The sequence below is a fragment of the Pelmatolapia mariae genome, linkage group LG23, assembly GCF_036321145.2.
Source record: "Pelmatolapia mariae isolate MD_Pm_ZW linkage group LG23, Pm_UMD_F_2, whole genome shotgun sequence".
NCBI classification, from domain to species: domain Eukaryota; kingdom Metazoa; phylum Chordata; class Actinopteri; order Cichliformes; family Cichlidae; genus Pelmatolapia; species Pelmatolapia mariae.
In genome coordinates this window covers 35798840-35818806 of record NC_086246.1, presented here as the reverse complement: position 1 = coordinate 35818806, position 19967 = coordinate 35798840, and the positions used below count along the sequence as shown (strand labels likewise).

The window sequence follows — 19967 nt, the reverse complement described above, 5'->3', positions numbered from 1 at the left end:
TCCCCAGCCCTACTATCAACTTTCTAAAATCTTACTTCATAGTTAATACTACTATTAGCAAAGTTTACCTTAAATGGTCAGTGAGTATTGCTCACATGTCACATGCCATCATAATCTTGGTAAATGGTAAAAAGAATGGTTCTTATACAGTACTTTTCTACTCTACTTGAGCACTTGAGTGTTGTACAGTACTACAAAACAGGCCTCATTCACACCATTCAGTCATACAAGCACTTTTTTTCTCTTTTACACCGACATTCACACACATTTTTATTTCGACAGAAGCATTGGTGAGCAACTTTGGGTGCAGAATCTTGACAAAGGATTGTGCTTCATGACTAGCAAACAGAGGTTATAGTCTACATTGTCCAGAGGAAATTAACTTTGTGTCTCTGTGAGGTCTCAATGTCCAAAAACCAGTTCTTCCAACTGTCTCCAAACCAGTCAGACTGTATTCTCCACCCCTCTATAACTACATCACAAACGGTCTCAAAGAATGGTTCAATACAGTCCATCCTGTGCCACGCAACCTTAAATCAAACATGAGTCAGTTCACACGAGCAGCTTACCTGTTCTGCTCCTCGAGCTTGGCAAGTAGCTCCACATCATCAGGACTGAGCTGGGCCGGCGAGGATGGGGAGAGGCCAGGCGAGGACAAAGAGGTGGAGGAGGAGGTAGCAGTGGTCTGCAAGGATGTGGGCGCGGCCACCTGGCTAGCCATCTGACTGACCGTGTGGGACACCGAGTTCTTCACCCATGAGAGAGTAGAACTCAGCTTACCAGCAACCTTTTCTGTCGCCACCTGCAGAAGATGAGAAGCATGAGCCCAAGCCTTCTGAAATCTCTCAGTTTCATCACAATTACAGTATTAAACACTTTCACTAACCACATCCTAGTTTGAACTACACCACTTAACATCACTTCCAGTCACTTATATGAAGCCTACATTTACAAAGAATTAAATATTTATCAAAACATCTTCCTCCTGATAGAATATCAATACATCCCAGCAGCCTTTAGTGCTACATTATCAGCTTTGTTGGAAGCAGCACCAGGAGTCAGTGTCAGCTGGATCGATACACCTGCTTAGTTTACAAAGTCAGCATTGGCAAACAAATCTGTCTCTTTCTGATACCACGATCAATACTTTAAATGACTTGCTCGTATTCCAGTAAAGGCGTGTTGACCAAGGACGGGATTAAAATAATTCTGTCACAATTCTGGAGGTTCTGTGGATTTTATTTACTTTATAGGAGAAACATTATGTGTTTACTTTTACTTGCATATTTGCAATATGTGCTGTTACAATGGTTGATGCTCATATTAGAAAAGGTCCAAGTTTTAAATAATGAGGTCAGTACATGTGCATGTGCAAGTAATCCCTACGACACAAATGTTCAGTTACAGACAGTTTGGCTGTGAACACAGAAGCTCACTCCAGTTTGTGGGGGGGGGGGGGGGGGGGGGGGGTAGCCAAACACCATTTATCCATTTAAAGTGGAGGTAACCTTCAAAGGACAGGAGCTAAAACTGAGGAGCTGCTTCAAGTCAGCGCATGAAAAGATTAATGATTATTTTGAAAAATAAATCAAGAAACCAGTCGGAGAATAAAAATATATATGGTGTAGGAAATAAGAACAATAAATCCCTTTAAAATAAAGATACTGCTTTCTTTATCTGTAAACATTACTAATGCAGAAGTACCGTCCATTCTTTTTGGTCATAACTGACATTTCAGGTTTACCGAGGAAGGGATTTTTGTGCACTACATGCCACACCACTATTATATTATGACAATACTTTCTCTGTTTCACTGGACACTACTGACTGCAGCATGAAGAATGGCTCAAAGCAACACTTGGAAACTGATAATCTATTATCATAAGGAGAGACTATACTGGTAAAAAAAAGAAAAAAAAGAACAACCATCAAATAACAGCATAAAAATGAATGCAGGTCATCTTAAATCCACTCCTACCTGCTACTCCAAACAATCCAAACTACAGCTGCTTTCCATGAGGAAATCCAGCATGCCTTCATGAAAAAGGACAGCTTAAATATTTCAAATCCAATGCAAAAAATATTCCACTCTTATGAACCTTTGATCGACTCAACGACACACGGTCCTTCAGTCATATGCTGATCAAACTCAGAAGGGGTCAAAGTGCTCCAAACGACCGGCTTCCTTCAAGTGAAACAAGATTACAGCAGGAAGCATATCACTGTGCTCAGCAGAAAGAAATTCACCTCACACCTGAGAAACAGTTTTTAACTTCACCTTCACCCCGACAGGAAGTCTGGATACTGAGACCTGACAGGAAACCAATCGTTTCAAAAACTACCCTGAAAAAGATGACTAATTTCTCTGTATCTAGTATCACATCATAGGAGGAGGGACAATTTGTGGTAAGTGTGGTGATAGGAATGAACTATGGTGCACACTGAAAGTGTCTTAGCTAAGCTTTTTTTCCTCCTGTCAAGAGAAGCAGCCAGACTTTGTGACAATATAAGAAACCATCCTTTAATATAGTAACTTCACTATGAAATGATTTGATGTTATTGAGCTTTGGATACCAGTGACGTGAAATGCAAATTTCAGCCTCATTTCACCACAAACTTAATGTATATGACATCGAGCAGTCATCTCACAAACAGAAGCACAACTACAATGCAAAGATTACAAAAAACAAAAACAACTCTGAGAGACTAACTACAGCACTGACTGACAGTAACACTTTCACTTTGAAACCTATTAATCAATCACTATTATAAACTCAATCATCCAAAAAACAAACAAAGACCATGAACAATATGCAGAGAAAACACATTAAAACTCAATCCATCACATACACAATGCAAAATTAAGGACACAACAGCCTGTACATATTACACTATTGGGCTATTGGCTCAAACTGCCATCTCTAACACAACTGTGTCAGCTTAGAAATGCAATGCCCTCTCTGCAGCGCATCCTATGGCACTGTCTGCAATCTTATTATTTTGTTTGTTAATTTTCCCTCTTTGGGCAACAATGAATGCTGGCTCCCTAAAACTGCACAAACCCTTGCTCGTTCAGTATCATCTGTGTAGGTCCTCAGTCATCCAGGTCATGGTAGCCTGAGGAGCTTGAAAAGAAGGCGACTGGACTGTGCTGGTTCACTAAGCTGTTTACGCATAGTTTAGCATCTCTACTCTGTATGACTAAAAAAATATGATTTATCCCACTGAACATGAAACATCTAGAAAAACAAAGGTGCTTTACTTTGTCATAAAAGACATAGCATCTAATATAAACAGGGGCCTGTGCCAAGTCTATTCTGGAACAGAGAGAAACAGGAAGTTGATACGCCAACTTTACTATTTTCATAACACCACCCAGCTGCTGACCTGTCACCGTGGGGGACACGTTTACTCTTCTTCATCAGCAATATGACAACAGAGCTAAACAAACAAATCCTCATTCTGCAGCTCTACAGTGTCTCTGCATTAAGTCAACATGGATGGAGAACAAAAAGACATCCGAACACACAGAGGGTAACATTAACCTCGCAAAAAAACAAGACAAAAGCAGCAAAGGTCTGTGTAATGAGTGCACTCCCACAAACACATGAAGGTTTATTTAAAAAGAGGAGCAAAGAACAAGGCAGGTAGAATATTAACCATTTACTATAAATAAACCATGAGAGTGCATCAACGAATTCATCTCCATTTGATTTGTGAAATCCTACTGAAAATGACCGTTTGCATGACCATAAAGACCACTGGCCTTTACATCTACCACTAAACTTTTTCCAGTCAGTCCAGCACTCACAGAACAACTTTCAACAGTTGTTGAGCCCATTTCAGCAATCAATCAAACAATCAGCAAAATGAAGCTTAGAGTCCAATCAATTCATTCATTCAATTACAAAACAAAGCATTGGCAGTACTGCTCATTGATTGGAAAATCATGATAAATATTTGAATTACAGCCACGTGAACCAATTTCAAAAAATAACTACCATAAAGATGGACGTTATTAAAAGAACATCTTAACAAATTTATTCTTTGTGAAAACTTAAACTGTCAGGGAATCATTAACTGATCCTGAGAAATGGACCTCTCTAGGTTTTATCTTGCATGGAGGTCTCTTTTAACTCAAAGCTTTGTGCATCACTGAAATAGAAGAATGTAAAGACTAACTTCAAAACTACATGGGAAGAGAAAAGATGACCATATACACTAAATGTGTAAAGTGAACATCTAGCCTTTTCAAAACTGATGTAAAACCTGGCTGATGTCAGACAATCGTCAGCCATTTACATTGGGTAAAACCGATGTTATTTCCTGACATGCACTGGTGGATTCCTATAACCCAGCCAAATTGTGAATCTCATTAATAATGAGAATCACTGAAAAAAGTAAAGCTCAAAAACAAATCCTAGTGTATTTTATATTAGATGTTTCTGTCAGGATATACAAGCATTCTGAGAGTAGCAACTAAAATGTAATCATCTCACGACAGGACATGCTTAGACAGATGCCAATGTCCAGGTGGCCTTAGGAAACATTCCTTCCAACAAGGCACGCCAACTGCAGCAAGACCTCTCTATAAATCCTGGATACAGAGATTGTTGCTTCTTTTGTTTGCCAAAGAACTCAAAGGGGCCCTGAGATGCAGTGTGCATAGCTAATGAAACCCACAGAAAGGCCAGAAGAAGGCGTTAGGGAATAACTTCATGGGGAACTGAGAAAGACCACAAAGGCAGAAGCATTTACTGTCTTTACTCAAAATGAACAACACCTAACAGACAACTCCCAGAGCTCTTAGCTAAATGTAAAGCTTGAAGTTTCAGTCAAGAAGATATTTACAGTCACTCAGCTTTCGTGTTCCCATTTCTAGGAGGGGAATTACATCAAATTTGTCTGGTTGAGCATGAGAGACCCTAGTCTCAGAGGAGAAAAAAGTCCATGTGCTTTGTGAGGGTGTTAAAACGCAGGCCTGACTTATAATAACACACACAGACACATACTCTGAGGTGGGAAGGCCTTTGACTTCACACACACAAGTGCAGATTTTCCCAGTGTACCATCAGCATTTCAATGGTCTTGCAAAAGGCTATTCTTCAACGTGCACCCACATAATGAGAGCTACATTTGGCCCACAAAAATCTAGCATTACAGTAGTGTGGGAAATCATATGTGCTGGCAGCAGCTTATTTTATATAATACCAGTACTTAAATTTCAGCAATGGATGGTTTATTCACTGGGAGAAACAGCTACAGCCAATCCAAAACATTAACTATAAGGCTTTTTTGTCTTGCTTTTTTATATAAATATACACTAAATATAATATAAATATAAGTCCAATCTGCCTGATCATACTTATTAAATAAATGAGGATAACATAAACACCAGTTAGTGAAATTGTGGGGAAGAAGAAAAAAACTCACAAGGGGGAAAATGGTGGCTGGGGGGGGATCAAAACACTGAAACTACACTGAAGTGACAGCATTACTGATTTGTGGCTTTTAGGATTTTCTTTCTGAGCTACACAAATAATGTAATGCATTACTGGTGATTGTATTTGTAGGTATTATCTTTGCTTTGATGCGCCACAGGGTGGAAATCACAGGCTTAACTGGATGCATTCAGTTAGGTACTGCAGTTATAAGATTTCTCACAGGCCACACGCTAATATAAACACACCTGACACATTGTTTACAGTAATAATTACAGCTTGGCTTTTCGTCTCATGACAAGTTAAATGTTACTTTTTGTTTTTTAGTACAAGTTGTTGGCGATAAGTTCTCTGAGGGAGAAAACCACTGTAATCTGTGTAAAATGACCAAAAATAGATTCAAATGTACTTTTTTCTTGTTCAGCCACAGGCACATACATAGAGTGTAGGTGGCGAGTACATAACACGATCATCCTCTGCTTTGCTTAGTCACACACGATTTATTGTAACTCCTTGATCCATGTTCTCCAAGGACTCTTAAATATGGGGGTCACAGGAAAGTTCTTGAAGCTTCATGTCCCCTGGGTTCACAGATTTGACTTACTGACATACAAAAAGAGTGAGAAGTTGTTATGTGTTTGTTGGGAATTTGGCAATTGACACCACATGAGCCAAAGTTGTTCACCGATGCACTGTGGCTCAAGCTACAACAAAAAAATAAATGCTAATCACTAATGATCATAGTGATATTAGCAACTTTTCTCTTCTCTCTCACATAGTTTGTTTGTCATCTCTCTTCTCTGAACAGTTAAGGTAGATAGCCCTTCCTCACTAAGTCTGGATCTGCTGGTAAATTTCTTCCTCCCCGCCATTTTCAAGCTCATAGGACATCTCTGATCGTTGCGGTTTTTACTCTAATATTGCATGGTCTTCCCGTCACCAAATATAGAGGCCTAAGATGACTTTTGTGAATTGGCACACTCTATATTAAACTTAAAAAAAATAAATCTATATAAGCCCCATATTACACAGTCTGTACAGCCCTCAATATAATGCACTGTATTAGGTTATTAATCTGGCAATATTATACATTTAGATCAGTTTAAATTCCTTTAGGAATTTAAAGTACGAATGAAATGCACTTTAATTGAGTCTGGTGACGTTTCTTCCTGTTATAATAACTTCTGGTGGGTTAAAAGTCCGCTTGATCTCTACTCTGAGAGCTGTTGCAACTTGCAAGTCACTTCTTTGCAGCTGGACTGACGCATATCCTTAGCTGCAACACAGCCAACACTACTGCTGAGCAGTTTAAATCCTTTGCTTAGTCTACTGACACACACATAATATTGTTCAGCTATCAAAAACACTTTAGGGGACGGGCAGTAAGCTGAGTACAGATGCATTAGACGCCGAACTCCCGATTCCTTTTATGGCTTGCTGATGTTGTGAAATGACGAAATGGAGATCTAGCATCAAATGCAACAGTATGCACACTGTATGTCTTCCAGAAGGCTCTAAAGTCGACGCGTCGGACAACACTACAGGAGGTTACATGTTGAATAAATGTGACTTTAACAGACACTACCCTGCAAGAATAAATACACTGCTTATTAAAGGATGAAGTGGTTTTTAGGTTTTGGTTTTTTGTTCCAGGCGATAGCCCGAGTCCTTTATAAAGTAGTTTGGAGATCAACAGCAAACATTTAACACAAGCAACAGCGCCAACAAGCCGTGATACACGCTAATACTAAACCGCAGTTTTTGAGTTAAGTAAAGATAATCTGCTTTACTTTAAAGTAATGTCACACTGTTCACGTTAACAGTCACGGGTGAGAACTAAGATTTTACGAGTTACTGATCGTTCCAGTATTTAGACATAGCCCGAAAATAGCAAGAACATCATTTACCTTGAACCGTTTTTAGCCACCCGCAGCAGACGTCGCCTGCTTCCCATGCACGAAAGTGTGCTAGTCCTGATACTATGAGAAAACGACAGGTTTTCACACGGTTCACCCAAGTACATATGTTACCCAAGATAGCCTAGATCGGTTTTCACTTGAAAGCTAGCCAGCGTTAAGTTAGCTCGTTCCCATTGACTCTTGGGTCCAGCCCATGCAGCCGTAATACGTGTACACAAATGTCTGCGGAGCTGGGACAGACGGCGGCCTACTCGAGTGTTTACATCCCACAGAGCATGCCCGGTTTGGAACAATACTGACACCAAGCGTTCAAACTGCGCAACTGCACCTCTAATACATCATTTCTTTCATTCGCTGTTTTAAAAGGGGAAATCAATGTATTTGTTATAGAAAAGATTGGAATTAAGTTAAGTTTTCTTCCGTATGCTCTTCCTTGTGAATAGCTTTAAGATCATCAGCTAGATTGATGATGACAGATGATTTAGCTGTGCTTCTGGCTGTACCCGAGGACGTCATTACTTTTACTCTGTATGATTACTCTCCGCGGCAACACAAACTGTACAAACACAACTAAAGTGATACCTTAAACCTGCTTGCCAGGACAGGTTTTTCACATTATGTTAAATATCTTGTTCAAAAGCTGGTTAGTGAATTAATTAAGTTTCATTAACAATATTTATAAACTAAGAGTGAGAGTGAGTGAGAAGTTGTAACCTGTTTTAAAAAAAATATGGATAAGACATTTTAAGAAACAAAATACGTAAAGAATCCTGTTATCAAAGACAGAAGCAGATACATATGAAATATCTTTGAAAGGAATCAAAATTATAAGGCTGTATTAGTTTTATCTAAGTACTTTTCAAATAATTATGCCTTTTTTCCTTATTTAAATTTAGCTCCAAAGTGTCATAACACTCTACAGAATACACAAGGCATTCAGGGAACAGGATATAAAAAAGCGAACCATTCACACACATTCAAATTAGGCTTATTTGTCTTTTTGCCAACGGTACGACAGACATCACCTCATGTCATGACTGTTTTTCAACAGCTTCTAATTTGCAACCAGTGTGTCTATACAATGTAAAATCTTCAAGTCAAAGAAAAGAGCTCCACACATATGTTGTAATGCTTACCTAATCTTCTTACCTGAAATTCATTGCTGAGAGAAAAATACCTGTGTTAGATGAAACCTGGAGGTACAAACACTTTGGTCTTTATAAATTTCAGTTAAATAATCTTATCTTCATTGAAAAAGCAGAAAAACACCAAAAACAAGTCCAGAAAAAACTCTGGTGTAAACCTTCAAAAACTACTTTAACGTATCAGGAAATATTAATTTGAAAAATATCTATAATATGACACCTCAATCAAAGTGCCTTCAGTAGCTATATGTAGCTCATAATGCAGCAATCACTTGCTCTGGTAAAAATATGACTCGACTGACTACCTAGAATCACATACCATGCACTCATGAAACCTACTTTTCAGGTTTCACATGAGAGTAGTGACGCATTTCTTTTGTTGACAAGCTGGACACTCCTTCCTCCATGACAGTGGCTGAAAAGCAGCTCGAACTGTAGGTGACACTTGGCAACACCACAGTGAATGTAGGCTTCTAACTCTGAGACACTGTCAACAATCACATCTCAGCCCGTCAACCATAAATATTTACATACTTATGGCTGCGCACCCAAATTGTAACGCACACTATTGAGGTAGATTATGACGAAACAGTTGAGTCACGGAGACCTTAAAATAGATGAGAAAGTGGGCTGGCTTTTTATAAATAGATCTTTATAATGTTTTGTGCTAATATTGGCTGAGCCAGCAAAAAGCCAAATTATTGTGAAGGAGCGTCATCAAACTGTGACTCTGCTTGTGTTGTTTGCAGTCACACACTCCTAACTGATGTCTACAGTTATCGCTCAATTTTTGATGCAGACTTGATTAACATCCATACTACTGTACTATCTTGATTTTGACCACACCTCAAAGTGTACTGTCAAAGATCAGGACATGGAAAAAGTATTTATATGTTAAACAGTGGATTCCTGTAATTGCAGAGAAAATAAAAAATTCAAATTAATTCAGTTGCATTTATATAGCACCACAGCATAAGACCGGTGTCCTCAATGAAGTCTATGACTCCTTGTCTGCTTTGGAACCACAAATGTGCCTGCACTCAGAGAGAGATCTACTCTAATGGAATGCAATGAGGTCTTTATTTTCTATTATATATGCTCACCCACAACTTTATTAGTAACACATCATCAACTGCTCATTAGTGAAAAGCGAGCATCAGAATAGGAAAGAAAAGTCATTTAAGTGACTTTGAACATGGCATATTTGTGGGTGCCAGATAGGCTGGTCTGAGTATTTCAGAAACTGCCGAGCTACTGGGATTATCTAGGGTTTACAGATAATGATCTGGAAAAAAAAATCCAGTGAGTGGCAGTTCTCTGGTAAAAAATGCTTTGTTGATGCCAGAGGTCAGAATGGCCAGACTGCTTTGAGCTGACAGGAAGGCAACAATAGCTGAAATGACGACTTGTTACAACCAAAGTATTCAGAAGAGCATCTCTAAACCTTGCAGCAGATGAGCTACAGCAGCAGAAGACCACATCAGGTGCTACTCCTGTCAGCTAAGAACAGGATACTGAGGCTACACTCAGCATGGGCTTACCAAAACTGGAGAACAGATGACTGGGAAATTGTTGTCTGGTCTGTAGAAGTGGACTCGTGTACTGGTGTCCAGTTGATACTACCGTGATGAAATCGATACGTTGTTTCTACCCTCTGAGTTCAGTATGTAGCCCGGTGAATTATGTTAAATAAATTATTTTCTTTGGAAACAAAAATATAGCTCAATGGCACTATGAAAGCTGCCTGAACCTTTTGTGTTGATGGTCACATCTATTATATTTATAGTCTATAATACATTTAAACAACATAAGCTGACAAAAAGTGCTTTAAAGACAGACACATTTACATTCCACGTCTTCAAAAAACCCAGTTTCCAAATACATGAAAAGCTGAAAAGTGTGTCTTATTGTGTTAACTAATTAATGTGGAAAATAAAAATCACAGTGATTGAGTGGTCATTAAAATGTGTTCAGAGTTTGCAAATTTATGATGATTTGATGAGCTGCTTTTATTAGTTAAAGGTATGGTATCAGCAACACTGACCCTCTATTTACTTGATATCTGACTGATACCAAATCAATCAGTGCAGCATCTCACAGTGCTATTGATCTGATTAGCATTGATTTCAGCTGCGATATAAATTGGGTGCAAACATCATGAAAAAAGGATCCATCTTGACTTATATCAATGGCTCAGTTAGGTTACAGTGCTGTAAAGATAAAGGTAAAGATTCCTTTATTTTTGCTTTACTTGGGCATTGTACAGTGAAATTGGAGCAGAGGTTACGTTTCAGCAGACTCCCATACATACATTCCTACTTGCTTACACTCATCATTCATTCCTCTGAACTAACAATACTATTAAAATAGCAAATATAATAAGATAGCGAAAATAAAATAGCAAGCAAAATATGGAGTATATTAAAGTTAAAATAGCAAATATAAAAGTATAAATACACATAAATATGGCAATATAGCAACAGCCATGTTGTGGGCGTTATTGTATATTTTGCCATGTTATGTTGGTGTTTGTGTGAAAATTGTACCAAATATTAACAGGTAGGGGGTGGTGAGTGAGGCTCACTATGTCCAATCACTGGCCTTATTGTTCAATGTTCTGATAGCCCAGGAAAAATAGAGAGGTGATTTTAAACACCTGTACTTCCTACCAGAGGGCATGAGGTTGAACAGGAGCTGTCCAGGGTGGGACAGCATTGCCCTCCTGAGACACCGAGTGCTGGCTATGTCTGGAAGCATGAAAAATGTGATAAGTATTGGTCCTGGCACAGAACCTAGTGCCCCTCTATATCTCACTATTTTGTCAGTGTGAGGTTCCCTGCCTACATCAATAAATCACAACTAACAGATATGCTATAATATAAAACACCACTTACTGTTAGCAATTTTATGGTGCATCTGTGAACTGAAAACTGACACTATGTTTCAACAGTGTGTTTCCTGTCTGGGAACATTACTGAGACACTCCACTTTCACTTTATTTGCAACAGGTTGAAAAAGAGGTCACGCTTGTGTCTGTGGATTATTCTTGTCCAAATTGGATTCTTCACACTTGTACAGAAGGTAAAACAAGAGCTAAGTGGTTTGTAGTAAATATACAATATATGTGTATATATATATATATATATATATATATATATATATATTATAGAATGAGTTCTGGGGTTTTCAAAGGTATCCCTGATAAGCTGATCATCCTCATCAACTTCTGATAGATACCCTTTTTGTTTTGTTCTGGAAGCAGACCAGTAGTCCGCTGCAGGGGAAAGAGTTAAAGTTCTAAGGGCCTTCAACCTAAATATGAGCTTTATATTTAAGCCTGCTACTGTAGACTCAACACAATAAAAATTTATTTCTAGTTTTCTGTTTTAGTGTGTAACAACAACACCAAACTAAATTATATTGTAGTTAATTAAACCTTAGGAACCGAATTATGTCCTGCTGAAGATGGAGAAATAATATAAGAGAAAATCACACAGGTGTGTGAGGAAAAAAGATGTAATCTCTGAGCTTTTCCACAGCAGAGATTACATCTTGCAAGTTAACTACACTTGAAAATGACTCTATTCATTATCCATGACAGGGTGTGTCAGTGGGTATGCACAAAGAGTCTGAAACTGAAGGAGCTAAGTGGAATGCAGCTGCAAACTTGACATACACCTCAACTTTGGTGACGTGTTTCATGAAACATGCGTTTGTCGAGACTTACCCACCGCTTGCTGCCTAAAACAGGCTGAGATATGAGCGGAAAACACCAGCTGATTCTGAGGGGATGAGGTTGGAAATTTGATGTAATCTAAATGATTTTACACGGGAATGTTAAAACACCAAAACAAGAAAAACAAAAAAACAAAACACACACACACACACACACACACACACACACACACACACACACACACACACACACACACACACCAAGCACATAATCAGGTAAATAGCTTCCCCAGCTCTCTAGGAGGCAGTGTTGTGAATCCAAGGCTCCAAAGCGGCATGGCTCATCCTGTGACGCGGTACTTACTGAGCGTGCGCACGATGATCTTCCTTTTTCCAGTGCAGCGGAGTCAAGCCCCAGTCTTTGGCTCCGGGCTCCTTCATAAGGAGACAAAAAGACTGCAAAATGGTTTGTAATCTGTCCACATATGTGCCCATATGTATACATTAGGCGTACATCTTGTGCTGTGTGGTGTCAGATGTTTGAAAACACATTGCTGGTGTTCAGATGAAGATAGATTCAGTCTTGCCAATGCCTACCCTGGTCTGCTTAAACGTGGCCTACCTGCTGCCTTTACAAAGTTACCGCTTCCTGTTGGCTGTAAAATGTTTAATTGTTTACACTGATGTGTGACCAGTAGGTCCTTAAGATCACGTCCTCTTAATTAATATTTTTAAAACTACGTTTGGTCCTGTAGCTTAGCGACTGCCCTACTTAGCAGTTATGCTAACTCCTCCCGTTGATTTTCATTGGGTCGGCTAGCTGATGTTAACCGACTGTAATTCTTCTGACAGTGACAGTCCGGCTCATAGCAGCATTATAAACCAATCTCCAAGTGTCTCACTGAGGAGTTAAGATCTGTCTTAGTTTTTGAACTTGCTGTTAAGTTGATACTTCTTTTTTCAGGGTTTTGTTAAAGTGGTGAAGAACAAGGCCTACTTTAAGAGGTACCAGGTCAAATTCAGGAGGAGGAGAGGTAACCCATACCCGTGATGCTCCCAGTCATCTCATGTTTGTCTTATTATGGCTGTCGTTCTGTTAGTAACTCATGATTTCTGTGTCTGACAGAGGGCAAGACTGACTTCTTTGCTCGCAAGCGCCTGGTCGTTCAGGACAAGAATAAGTACAACACACCCAAGTACCGGATGATTGTCCGCTTCTCCAACAGGGACATCATCTGCCAGGTAAGCATTTGTTGCACCTGCACCATTATATCTGCAGGAGGTCAAAATAGCTGGCAGACACTACAACATTTGGCTGAGAAAGGGTCAGAGAATAAAAGTTGTCATGTATAATAGTTAGGCTTTCTCGCCAGATAAAATTTGGATTCAAGAATTTTTAGAATTTTATCTGTTTGAGCAAAATGATCCAGTGAAGAGGAGAGTAAGAATCTCAAAGTATATGCTGTTGGCGTTCCTCTGTACCTCACTCTGAGGTCCACTTTTTACCCAAATCAGCTGACAGATCCACCAAACCACTTGTGTTAATCATTTATAATGCTGATGTCAGGGGCAGAGAAGTGACGTTTATATTTTTAAAAACATGTTAAAGGTAGTAGGTAGGTGTTTGTGACGTTGACTTTAATAATTTGTAGGGCTCTCAAAGTTGATGTGTTAACGCGGATTAATCCGTCATCACATGTCTCTGTCAACGCATTTCGGGCAGTTTGTCCAAAGTTTGTCCATTCTGCACTGCAGATGGGTTAAATACGTTAAAAATGTTAATCACGTTAAGGTTGACAGCCCTAATAATTTGAGAACTAAAGTGTTTGTCAGTCATTTTTACAGAATGACACATCAGTTTAGTTTCTTCATTGCATTAATGTTTAGCATTGCTTAATTTGTCAGAAACAGCTGGGTTGCTGTCAAGAACCTTAACATCCTGCCATCTATCGTACCATTTTTGCCTTCGTAATGCAGGAAGATTTGATTGGGAAAATGGTTCTACTGTTTCAGCCACGTTTGCTGGGTAGTAGCCGGCTTGCAGATCATTTTAACAAGCTTTCAGACTGCTCATATCCTTCATGCCCATCTTAATTCAAGAGTAAAAAGCTGTGCATATGCGTACTTCACAGGTACAGCACAGTAGTTTTTGTTGAGCAGAGCATTGCAGACTTAAGCTAATTCAAGTTGGTGCTGGTATAACTATGACAGCAGTGAGTCTGGCTTGCTCAAGCAGATCAAAATAAAGTGTCACAAGAAAGAAAAAAGCATGCACCCCGAAATTCACTTACTTTCATCTCTAGAGATCAGGTTTATTTTATTACCAAGTCAGTTTCTCTTTTGTTAGCTGCAATATTCTAATAACCAAATCTTGCTAAATCTATAAAAAGTTTAAAATTAGTTGCCATTAAATCATTGTGATGTGCAGCAGCATCATTTTGAGCTGCTTTATAGTCCAGAATATAAAAACACCTTCAAGATTTTTCTCCTCCTGTGAATTCATTTCCTTGTGCTTGTGTTGCAGATCGCCTATGCCAAGATTGAGGGTGATATGATCGTGTGTGCTGCCTACTCACACGAGCTGCCAAAGTATGGAGTCACTGTGGGCTTGACAAACTACGCCGCAGCCTACTGCACTGGTCTGCTGCTGGCCCGCAGAGTATGTATTAAACCTGTTCCAAGAGTCTTAAATTGACCTGAAATTTTAGTGATGAAATTCAAAGTCCTTTGAGAATGTTTAAGCAGATGTCAGCCTCCTAAAGATTTGCTGAAATTGGGGCAAATTTGTATAGATAAACTCTTGGAAACCAGAATAAAGGTTCTTGACTGCTGATCCAGAAATATCCAGCTGTTAAATCTCTTAAATGACATTTTCTGTGCACAGCTCCTGAACAAGTTTGGCCTGGATAAGGTGTACGAAGGCCAGGTTGAGGTGACAGGTGACGAGTTCAACGTGGAGAGCATTGATGGTCAGCCAGGCGCTTTCACCTGCTACCTGGATGCTGGGCTTGCTAGAACCACCACAGGCAACAAGGTGTTCGGTGCCCTGAAAGGGGCTGTGGATGGAGGCCTGTCCATTCCACACAGGTAACTTCTACATGCACAAAAAAACCAAAAACAAAACATACCCAGGTGTGAGGTGTGCTGCTTAGCATATCACATTTTGGTGCTGGGCAGGAAAAATGTTTTTCTAGGTCCTGTTGCAAAAAACGCTCCAGCAATTTAGTTCTTAAAATATTTATACTTTTGAGAAATTGCTTAAGGGACGGTCTTACATCCTGTAATATTTTGTATGGATGTCATAAGGAGTAAATCATTAAGTCTAGGTAAAGTCTAAAATCTCTGTAAATGCCATAGATGCATGCAGAAAATTAAACGTTCAAACGTCTTGGTGCGACTCGTGTTGAGTTTGAACCACAGACCTTCATGGAAAGCGTTTGGCCAAGTCTCAGCAATTAGAAGTTGGTTTACATGTAACTGTTAGTTTCGGTCTTGGTATTGCGTGTGCTAACTGAGGAAACTTGACAGAAAATATTTATCATTACCGTTATTAGTGTTGCCTGCACCTTGCCTGCTGAGAAAAAGAGCTTTTATGTTGAGCTTGTTGTCTTTGAGTTTTCCACCAAATTTTTACTGAAGCGCCTTTAAATTGAAGGCTGTTACTACCGTGTCATAAAGTTATTACTGAAGTACCTCAGTTGGTTTGGGTGGCGGTAGAAAAGCAGTTGTTTGTAAATTGAATCCTATCGTGTGACAGTGCTTTGAATTATTTCAAGACTGTGCAGAAGCAGCTCTGTAAAAGTGGTTGGTTTCAATCACAGCACCTCAGTCAGAACCACAGGTGTTTTGAGTGGGTGAATGTGTCACTTACCTCTCTTCAGCAGAGAATAAGTAGTGCTCTTAGGTGTGGGAATGATTACGTGTAATAGTCTGTCAGAGAGAACATTGCTTTGCAAATGTGTGCATCTCGTAATACACCCACCACCTGGCCCCTTTTTTTTTTTTTTTTTTTTTTTTTTTTTCAAATTACCCATCAGCTTGTCAGTGTTGCGAATTTTGAATGAGACAGCCAGTGCATCGTGTCAGATGAGTCTTTGTAGAAGATGGACTTATAAAAAGAAGAACAAAGCGTTCGTCCCAATGCTGTCAGAAACGTCCAAACTTGTGTTACTTAAACAAAAAACAAAGAAAAGAAACGGGACTTTGGATTTCCGCTTTAAGTGCTGCGGTGAACACGTGGGACAGTTATCTTTTCCTCAGCATGAAAAGTAAAAGATAAAACGATCAGCTAGCCTGTTTATTATTCTGTTGGCACAGTTAAGGATCCGCCATTTTACTGAGTTAATCACTGCACAGTTATTGAGTCGGACCGAGCAGGAAAGCAATAATAAAATAAGCATCAGGATTTTTATTTATTTTTTCATATACAAGCTGCAAACGTTAAACTACTGAATGTTATCCTACTGTTACTCGTCTTACAAATGCAGACATGTGGAAGTAATTGATGGATCTGAAGATTAAGTGTAAAACGAGGCAGCTGATATCCTCCGCTTTCGGTTGACTGTATTACTCACTACCATCAGTGTGTCTGAACTCTCAAGCTACACAAACAGTATGCCTAATTGCAGGTGGATAATGCTTGATCCTGCAGCTGTTCTGTGTGGAATTTTATGTATTTTTGTAATTGAAACAGAGTTTTGCAATATGTGAAGCCTGTGAGACAAGAGAGCAGCATTTAGTGGCATGTCTTTAAGTCTCTAGTCATACTGGGTGGATCAAAAAGAATCATCTCATATCAGAGTCCTTTAATTTCGCTGCTATTCATTGGTGACGATCGATGTTGGGGAAAAAGGCATTCGTGAGTTTCTGGTGATTGCTGGTAGCTAGCCTAACAGTAGCAGTGAGTCCAGACTTGCAAAAGTAACGGTAAAGGTTGACTGTGGACGGCACGGCATATTTCAGTTGTGAACATTGTAGGGTTTGTATGTAAAATTGTCCATTAGTTTAAAATATATATATATATATATATAGCCTTTTGAGATTGTTGATCCTTTTTATACAACCTGTCTAATGACATTTAGAATACTTTACACTGCATTGCACAAATGTGAGTAAATGTGTTGGGTTCAAACGTTGTAGGCAAAAATAACTTAAGGTTGTATTTTGATCTCGATGCCTTTCTTTGCTTTTAAAAGCATGTTGTTAAGTAGATTTATTTCACTAGTTCATCTTACCCGCTGTCATTTGCTTGACAGAAAGTATATTTAGTTTGTTCTGGGGAGGCCACTATTTTAAAAAGTGCATTTTTTTTTTATTTTTTCTTATTAGAAATAAAATGGTTTATGCAACTAATTCTTAAAATAATTTCTTTTACTTCTTAGTCTGCACTTGATAGCTTGTAATGCACCTATGCTCCCTGAAGATGGCAGTAATGCACCTAGAGGCAGTTTGTTTGACCTCACTTACTGAAAGTGTTAGCTGTGTGTGGCAGGGAGAGATTAGATGCTCCTCTGCAAACAGTCGAAGCATAAAAAGCCAAAGAGACTGAAACCGCATTCTCAGTGAGAGCTGGGTCCAGTGAGAACAGAGAAAACTAGAATGTCCAAATCTTTAAAAACAATGCCCGATCACTGGGGAGTGGAGTAGGGTAGGCAGTTTTGGGCATCGTCCACACTAGCCCGGATAGATTTGAAAACGGCATTTTCGTCTGAAAACACTCCGCGTCCACACTAGCGTTTTCAGTCATTTTCACAGAGTTGTGCGTCCACATTGAAACGGCCGAAAACGCTTACGTTCCCGTACTGCGCATGCATGAAACCCAAGATTTGACCTGCCTCGTTTAGTCTGCCACTTATTTACTTTCTGGCTCTTTGAAACGTCTCAGCAGAATGTTGAGGAAAAGCACCGAGTTTTTTAAATGGACTAACAATGAGGTGGAGTTTTTACTGCGAGTAACACAAAAGTACAAAGTTGCAAAAGCGAGTGAGAATTAAAGAATTTGAAGATAAGCCATCTGGAGCATGTACAGACTGATATTAATCTTTAATAGGGCTGTCAAAATTGAGAGCAAACAAAACAACTGCTGTATAATGCCCTCTGCTATCTTAGTTTAATTTGGTCACATCATATGACTAACATGCGTCATCGTTTTAGAAAGTCTGCGTTTGAAAACGATGCGGTTTCAAACGAAAACGCATTAGTGTGGACGTAGCCTTGGTCTTGGCTAAGTGAACTTATTGGAAACCGAAGTGAAAATCTGACAACTTGCTTAACTGAACCATTTCTGTATTCGAAGAATAATTTAAATAGACACAGATAAGACCAAGTGTATGGAATCTGCACTGCATATCAACAGTGCTTTCTCTTTTTTTGTCTGCAGCACCAAGCGCTTCCCTGGGTATGATACAGAGAGCAAAGAGTTCAACGCTGAGGTCCACCGCAAGCACATCATGGGCATCAACGTGTCTGAGTACATGAGCTACCTAATGGAGGAGGATGAGGATGCTTACAAGAAACAGTTCTCTCGCTTCATCAAGAATGGAGTCACCCCTGATTCAGCAAGTTCACTTTCTGCATTATAAAATTACCTTTGGTCTGTTCTGCATCGTACAGAAATGGCAGGGAGCTGGTGTTTTTATTGTGACATTTGAGTTTTGTGTGGATTCGTAGATTTATTCAAATTTCAGGTGGCAGGGGGCTCTTTAGTTTTCTTTGTTTGTTCGTTTAATTGAACGTTGTGCACTGTAACTGTAGTTAATTTAGGTTAAGCATGGGCTTTACTAAACAATGGCCCTTTGCCATCCACAAAGTAATTAACTAGAACATTCTAATCTCAGTGACAGGGTATTGATGTTTTTCAAAATGTGTAATAATGGTTTGAGATTCAGTTCTAAAGTGAGTTACAAATCTTAGATCAATCACAGCAAATTTGTGCCTTTGTATGTCTCAACATAGAACATTTGCACAACACATTTGCCAGATTAGTTTTGTGTGTTGAACGATTTTAGTGGAGCTACTTCAGCTGGTAAAACGAGAGAGCAGGATTTGGGTGTGGGGAATGAGTGATGCAGTGCATGAATGAAGCATTTCATCATTGATGTAGTTGCCACTATTTGAACATTTTGGTTCTTAGAATAGTTTAGGGCTGAAAAATCAGCCAAATGATAATAATCGAATCTATTTTTGTGTGTGTGTACATTGTGAAATCCAAAATCGGTATTTTTTTAGGACATAAGATTGAGTCGTTATCCATTTTTCAGATTGAGGAAATGTACAAAAAGGCTCATGCTGCCATTCGCGAGAACCCAGTCCATGAAAAGAAGCCTCCCAAAGAAGTCAAGAAGAAGAGGTGAGAAGTGATACTTGGTTTTTACTTTACTCTTTCTCAGAACTGAAATTTGAAATTGAGAGGGAAATATCAGTTTGAGATCTAGGCTAATTCATAGGGAATACCATAACTTCAGTGGCTTTTTGAACTAGTTTTGCCACAGCAGCTGTGACGAAATTAATTTAAACTAAATTCTAATTGTGTGTATGTGTGTTTCTGCGAAGGTGGAACCGTGCCAAGCTCTCTCTGGCCCAGAGGAAAGACCGTGTCGCCCAGAAGAAGGCCAGCTTCCTCCGGGCTCAGGAACAGGAGGCTGCAGATTAAGGCGTTGGTCTGCTCCGTTCCAAATGCAGAAATTTGTTCTAATAAAGCTATTGAAAAGGAATTCGTCGTCTTGTGAGGTTTTTTTCCTACGGCATCTGCCATAATGCGTGGCTCTTGAGACTATTTTAATATTAAA

At 39.2% G+C, this 19967-nt stretch overlaps 2 protein-coding genes across 3 annotated transcripts in view; one reads left to right on the top strand and one right to left on the bottom strand.

Annotated features, from left to right (window-relative positions):
* Positions 1 to 7600, bottom strand: part of evi5b (ecotropic viral integration site 5b) — a 43807-nt gene extending 36207 nt beyond the window's left edge. For both annotated transcript variants that reach the window (XM_063465884.1, XM_063465885.1), the window contains exons 1-2: positions 7349 to 7600; positions 570 to 802 (exon numbers count right to left, since the gene is read on the bottom strand). In XM_063465884.1, the coding sequence (XP_063321954.1) occupies positions 570 to 721 (152 nt within the window). In that variant the 5' untranslated portion in view covers positions 722 to 802; positions 7349 to 7600. The remainder of the gene's footprint in view (positions 1 to 569; positions 803 to 7348) is intronic.
* Positions 7601 to 12541: 4941 nt separating this feature from the next.
* On the top strand, positions 12542 to 19892 carry LOC134620574 (large ribosomal subunit protein uL18). The gene is made up of 8 exons (XM_063466781.1): positions 12542 to 12646; positions 13145 to 13214; positions 13307 to 13422; positions 14705 to 14839; positions 15065 to 15267; positions 18560 to 18737; positions 19440 to 19528; positions 19732 to 19892. Exons 1-8 carry the CDS (start codon positions 12644 to 12646, stop codon positions 19829 to 19831), a joined length of 894 nt encoding a protein of 297 aa, XP_063322851.1. The 5' UTR covers positions 12542 to 12643; the 3' UTR covers positions 19832 to 19892.
* Positions 19893 to 19967: the final 75 nt, after the last annotated feature.

What these genes read in the sequence shown, in the direction of transcription:
- LOC134620574 (XM_063466781.1), top strand. An exon ending in ACAGGGACATCATCTGCCAG is followed by an intron (nt 13,423 to 14,704) that starts GTAAGCATTTGT and finishes CTTGTGTTGCAG; the next exon opens with ATCGCCTATGCCAAGATTGA. An exon ending in ATGGAGTCACCCCTGATTCA is followed by an intron (nt 18,738 to 19,439) that starts GCAAGTTCACTT and finishes TCCATTTTTCAG; the next exon opens with ATTGAGGAAATGTACAAAAA.